The sequence below is a fragment of the Vigna unguiculata genome, chromosome 9 (genome assembly GCF_037176805.1).
Source record: "Vigna unguiculata cultivar grain cowpea cultivar isolate G323 ecotype 2 chromosome 9, ASM3717680v1, whole genome shotgun sequence".
Lineage (NCBI taxonomy): Eukaryota > Viridiplantae > Streptophyta > Magnoliopsida > Fabales > Fabaceae > Vigna > Vigna unguiculata.
Genome location: NC_140800.1, coordinates 33,405,962 through 33,411,416, shown reverse-complemented (window position 1 = coordinate 33,411,416; position 5,455 = coordinate 33,405,962). Strand labels below are relative to the sequence as shown.

Here is a 5,455-nt window from a genome sequence, read left to right as displayed (position 1 = left end):
TAGGTGTTAAACTACACGTAAGACTAATAGAGAATGAGCCACACATAGTTCATATGGCATACGAGAACGATGAAAGAAATATCCATGATAAAAACACCCTCATCACTAACGAAGGCTTTGTAACATGTTTCTTGAAATAAATTCCAGAAGTGAGAAACATCCGACAATAAAATTCTCTCCTTGCAAGGTCAAGACATCACAGGATGATGCATCATAATAAGCCATCAAGATCCTCCAAGTACGACCCGACTCTACAAGCTAAAACAAAGAAGCCATAATCCCAAGGGGAAGGAAGAAGCAAAGATAACCATACTAAATACCATATGTTCCTTAGAACATATCTGTTTCTATGTATGTATATATGTAAATATATCTCAGAGCAGCTCTCGACCCCAGAAACATGGAAAGTTGATTCAGTGCATGGAAGGACGAGGAGCACGCGATCGAACTGGTGTCTTCGATGGACTTACCCTGCATAACACACCACCCGTAAGAACGCTTGAAATTGAAGAGGAAATCAAAGCGCAATGTATTAATCCAACCTTATGGGCAATGAACCAAGAATCACACCACTACAGCTTAGCGCAGCAATTGCACTCTCAGCCTGAAACAATGTGGCAAAAGAAAATATTTGTAAGCATAACATGTCATTCTTTAAAGATTAAAATTTCACAGACACACAGGGGAGTGAAGTTCAGAACCTCACCAGTTCAGAATAAAAACAACTGCACAGATGTTTCATAGGAGATGCATGGACTATAATGAAAGACAAAGCAACATGGGTTGAACTAGAAGTCACCATCATATTCCTAAAATCAAATTAGCAAGCCTAATAAAGACTACAACCCTTTCATGGACCACATGTCTTGCAATATCCTTAACCAGCTACAGTTGAAAAAACTTCCACAGATATGTATCTCTTAACAAAAGATCATTGAGCATCATAAATGTGTCAATTGAAATAAGTAATCGAGCATCTAAAAACTGTATTTATACATTTGGACTTCTACAGGAGAAAAGCACACTAAAGTACAGGATCAAAGACTATCAACTGCGTCTTAGAACCTTTCCATACACATCAATTTGCCAACCCCTTGTTGCTCTAAATACACCTTAGCGCACTAGCTATGTTCAATGCATGCAATATCAAAGGAGTGGACTTTCCACCAACAAATAGCTTCTCAAAATAGGTAATTACAGAGACGAACAACTAATTTACTATGTCGGGAACCGAGCCTGTGTATATTATAATGATGATTCCAGTGCGCATTCCATAGTTGCATAAAAGTGAGTAATGCACCATGACTTCTCTAGCTTCCTCTCCATGGATAATGATAAAAGTAAGTTTGAACATTTTCAAAGAGAACTCACAGCCTGAAGCCATTTGAAGTTATCATTGCAAACAAATAGGCACAGCCACGGTGGTGAAATCAAGATCTTGCCTGGGATGGGACGGGTATACCCATTGCAATTGAACAGCTCAGAGGGAAAGATTTTAAAACTCCAGTAATAGCTAACATCGGTAATGTTCATTTCTCTCCTCTTTTTGATCATTCTCCTTACATGGAGAAAGATGGTTTTAGTAAGTAATCTCTCTTCTCTTTTTATTATTCTCCTTACACGGAAAAAAATGGTTTCAGACAGTAATCACCAGTGTTACTACATGCATTTACTGACACGAGTGCACCCACGGAATCACAAGAAGAAAGACAACGATTTGTGTTGTATACATCGACAAGTTGGCTATGCTATAATTTCCAAACAATATTTCCTAAAAACAAGGAAATAAAGATGTTCTTTGCTATCAAACAAGTGAGACAGAAAGGTTAAAAACTCCAGCAAAAGCTATCGTCAGCAAGATTTATTTCTCTCTTCTCTTTGGCTCATTCTCCGTAAATGAAAAAAAAATACAGTTTTAGTAAGTAATGAAGAGTTATTACTACAAACGCATTTATTGACATGTGCACACCCACAAGATCACCCCAGTAGTGAGACAAGGCTTTGGTGCTGTACATTAACAGATTGGTTTCCCTTTAATTTCCATCCAAAATATTCCAATAAACAAGGAAATAAACATGCCATTTGCCATCAAACACCTAACATGGAAGAGTTTCCAGTCAAAGCTGTCGTCAGCAAGATTTATTTCTCTTGGTAATTCTCCTTACAGGGAAAAACGACAGTTTTAGACAGAAATGAGGAGTTGTTACTTGAAAATATTTATTAACAAGAATGCACTCACATGAATCACACAAGTAGTTAGACAAGGACTTGTTAATGTATATTGACAGATTGAATCAATTTCCAGACAGTATTTCGTATAAACACGGAGATAAACATGTCTTTTGTTATCAAACACCAGAGACATAAAGGTTAAAAACCTCCAGCAAAAGATATCATTGGCAAGATTGATTAATCTCTTCTCTTCTGATTATTCTACTTACACGGAGAAAGACAGTTTTTGTAAGTAATGAGAAGTTATATCTACAAAAGCACATTGATGATGCTTAAGGAAGAGCAAGGGGCAACATTATTGCAAATGATAACCGCAAAGCCAATAGCAGCACTCAATCTAAGGATTATAACAGAAAAGGATAAAAAACACAGAAATAGCTAAATAAACTAGAGTTGAGTTAGATAAAGATACAAGGTTGGGAGTTAATGAGTAATTACCAGAGTGAACTCAACAAAAGCAATTCGAGTTGAATGATGGTAATCCCCAAGGAGCCTCAACCGTTGAACCTGGATAACACACCAAAATGAAGGAAAACATTTTACAAGACGATTAAATTTAACCAATAACAGAAACTAAAACATTTAACCCCGATGAATTCACCAAAAAACATTGGAAAGTCTCGTATGGTCATATGATGTTTACAATTCAACCAGCAATAAACATAACAAGCCTAGTTCCATGAAAAGCTACAAACCTCTCCACAAATAGATTCAAAGAAGTGTTTGACATCGGCTTGAGTAAGCTGCAGGGGTAACAAAAACGGAAATTTTAAGAATTGAGTAATAATTGTGGCAAAAGATACGTGAAAAAACACCAAGCATTTCCTCCAGCAAGATTACAAGTAAGAAAAGGTTAAATCCTAAACTACCTTCTTGTCAATATTTGTGCAATAAATTGTTCTTGAACACATCTCCCTTTCATCTTCAGACTGAGAAATATAGCAGCACAATGCATTATCAGCAACTCTACTCAATCATCTTATAAATGGAATAGGCATCTCAACAAAGAAATATTACCCTGGGCAAAAATGTCGGGTTAACAGGTGCAATAGCAGTTTTTGAAGGCAGAACTCGCAAAGGGTAATACCCGAGCATGGTTCCCGATAGGCTCAAAGCAGCTCTTGCACCTTCTGCAGGCACAACACTATTAATATAATGAAATGTCAATAATAGTCACAGCTTATGAACTGCCAACATTTGACGCTCATGTTACCTTCATCTGTAAACTCGATGAAGGCAAACCGAAGAATAGAATTAGGATCTCCGCAAACACGGCAATCAACAACCTATAGCCAGGAGTCGAGTTCATTCAATCAATAACATGGTCAAGGATTATCTAGAAGAAAAACACCAATTGAAAACAAGCTGTAACCGTTTCTACCTGGCCACAGTTAAGAAACAGTGCTGCCAATTGCTCTTCAGTGACCTACATTACAACAAAACACAATTAAGTCCTCTAGTGAAGCCACGTGGCAACCATTGCATTGAACTAAACCAAAGAATCCACATAAAGGCTAAATTGAGTACCAGCTGATCAATGTCAGACACATAAACAGTCCTCTTAATCATCTCCTCTCTTTTCTCCATATCCATTTTATGATTCACTCTCCGCTTTCCATTATTATAACCATTCTTCCTCTGAAACACATAAGCATCATAATAAGAAGAGTGAAAACATTGTGATGAAAATCAGCAATAGAATAACCATGAAAATCAAGGCAATTCATTCATACCCTTCTGTTAGTTTGCCCGTTAGCATTACCATAACCATTGAGCAGAATAAAATTATTAGGGTAACCAAACCCGGTACCGGTACCGGCACCAGGTCCAGGCAGGTAGCCAAGAGTATTGGTTAGTGAATGGGGCACAAATTCCTCAGCCATGGGATTCAACTTTGACAAAAGCTCTTCCAAATCCCTCATGTCCCGCTTGAAACTCTCACCCCCATTCTCCTCATCCATCCCATATCCATCATTGCTCACCCCATTTGCATGCATCTGACCCATTTGAGTCTTGTAGTTATAATTGCCATTGGGCACTGACATAGTGCTAGGAACTCTATCTTGGTGGTTGAACACGCCGTTGTTCAGCTTCTGATCGCCGTTGATGGACCCGCTTCGGGGTTTCGATTGTTCAACCTCGCCCGAGTCCGATGACACTACACTGTTGTCCAAATTTTGACTGGAAGAACCGATTTTGGCCCCGACATTCTCAGGAACGGCCATAATCACTTGTGTAGAGGTATAAAGGTGCTGTCTTTTTTGTTCTTATGCAATCAGATTATTCTGGGAATCTGTGAAAATAGATTAGTATAAGAAAACAAGAACAATTGACCCAACAAAATACATGTTTGATTAAGAAAGCATACCGAGTTCTCTCTAAAAAAATTCCATGGATATAAGATCAAAGTGAGAAGATCGTCAGGTACAACTACTCCAAAACCCCACAAGAGAACAATTATGAATTTATGTTGTGATACATGTAACAAAAAAGCTAGAAATTAGTGAAAGAAAAAGAGGTTTATCTTACTGTTTCAGTGAAGAAGAGGAAGATGGTGATTATTGTGAGGAGAGGTGAAAAGGGTATTCTTCGGATCGTCCGTTTTCGCTGCACTGACTTTTTGGACCTTCCTGGGAAGAACGTCCCAATTTGATGATGATGTTGATGATGATGAACGTATCAAACAAATAAGAAAAATGGACCCAAATTTTCGTTAATTTCCATAACTGCCCATTCATACATGTCATACATGATATATATCATATCATATATCGTAATAAATATTAGTAGAACATCATGCAATGCCTCCCCAAGGATACATGATAAATCCAACAAAAACTAGGCATAAAGTGGATTTGACAATTTAAACACCATCTAATTAATCACTCACTTTTGTTTAAGAAAAAAATTAAGATGATGAAATTTAGAAAAGGTACAAAATTTCAAGTCATAATCTATGCCTATACCATCTTGCTTCTTCTTTTTCTTTTCTTTTTTTACACATTGAAAATAATAGGTAGGGGAGTTTTTTAAGTATAAAAATAAAATAACTATTAGATTTGTTAGAGGAATATATTTCAATTTTAATTATGAATTATTTTAATTTTCATAACTTAAATGTGAATAGTTACATTAACAATTTGTTGGGTAGCTATAATATAAGAAAAAATAATTATTTTTTTCAGTTATAATCTATAGTTTGGTCAAATAAAAATATAATTAT

At 36.6% G+C, this 5,455-nt stretch overlaps 1 protein-coding gene across 2 annotated transcripts; it reads right to left on the bottom strand.

Moving 5' to 3' along the window:
• On the bottom strand, nt 1-4,982 carry LOC114163792 (polyadenylate-binding protein-interacting protein 12-like). 2 transcript variants are annotated; one of them, XM_028048114.2, is made up of 12 exons: nt 4,762-4,982; nt 4,601-4,662; nt 3,966-4,525; nt 3,760-3,870; nt 3,614-3,658; nt 3,446-3,518; nt 3,250-3,362; nt 3,102-3,161; nt 2,928-2,975; nt 2,671-2,739; nt 543-604; nt 1-471 (listed from the first exon to the last, which is right to left on the bottom strand). In XM_028048114.2, the coding sequence occupies exons 3-12, from the start codon at nt 4,455-4,457 to the stop codon at nt 414-416; spliced, it is 1,131 nt and encodes a 376-aa protein (XP_027903915.1). In that variant the 5' UTR covers nt 4,458-4,525; nt 4,601-4,662; nt 4,762-4,982; the 3' UTR covers nt 1-413. The 2 variants fall into 2 exon arrangements, with proteins under 2 accessions (XP_027903915.1, XP_027903917.1); XM_028048116.2 differs by lacking the exon at nt 4,601-4,662 and having other exon boundaries at nt 4,762-4,944.
• Between the last annotated feature and the right edge of the window lie 473 nt (nt 4,983-5,455).

Bases quoted from the DNA above. Each gene is read 5' to 3' on its own strand.
- LOC114163792 (XM_028048114.2), bottom strand. From the start codon at position 4,457: ATGGCCGTTCCTGAGAATGTCGGGGCCAAAATCGGTTCTTCCAGTCAA. The intron at 3,519-3,613 runs GTAGAAACGGTT...TCCTGGCTATAG, and splicing joins TGTTTCTTAACTGTGGCCAG to GTTGTTGATTGCCGTGTTTG. The intron at 2,740-2,927 runs GTTTGTAGCTTT...TGTGTTATCCAG, and splicing joins TTGAATCTATTTGTGGAGAG to GTTCAACGGTTGAGGCTCCT.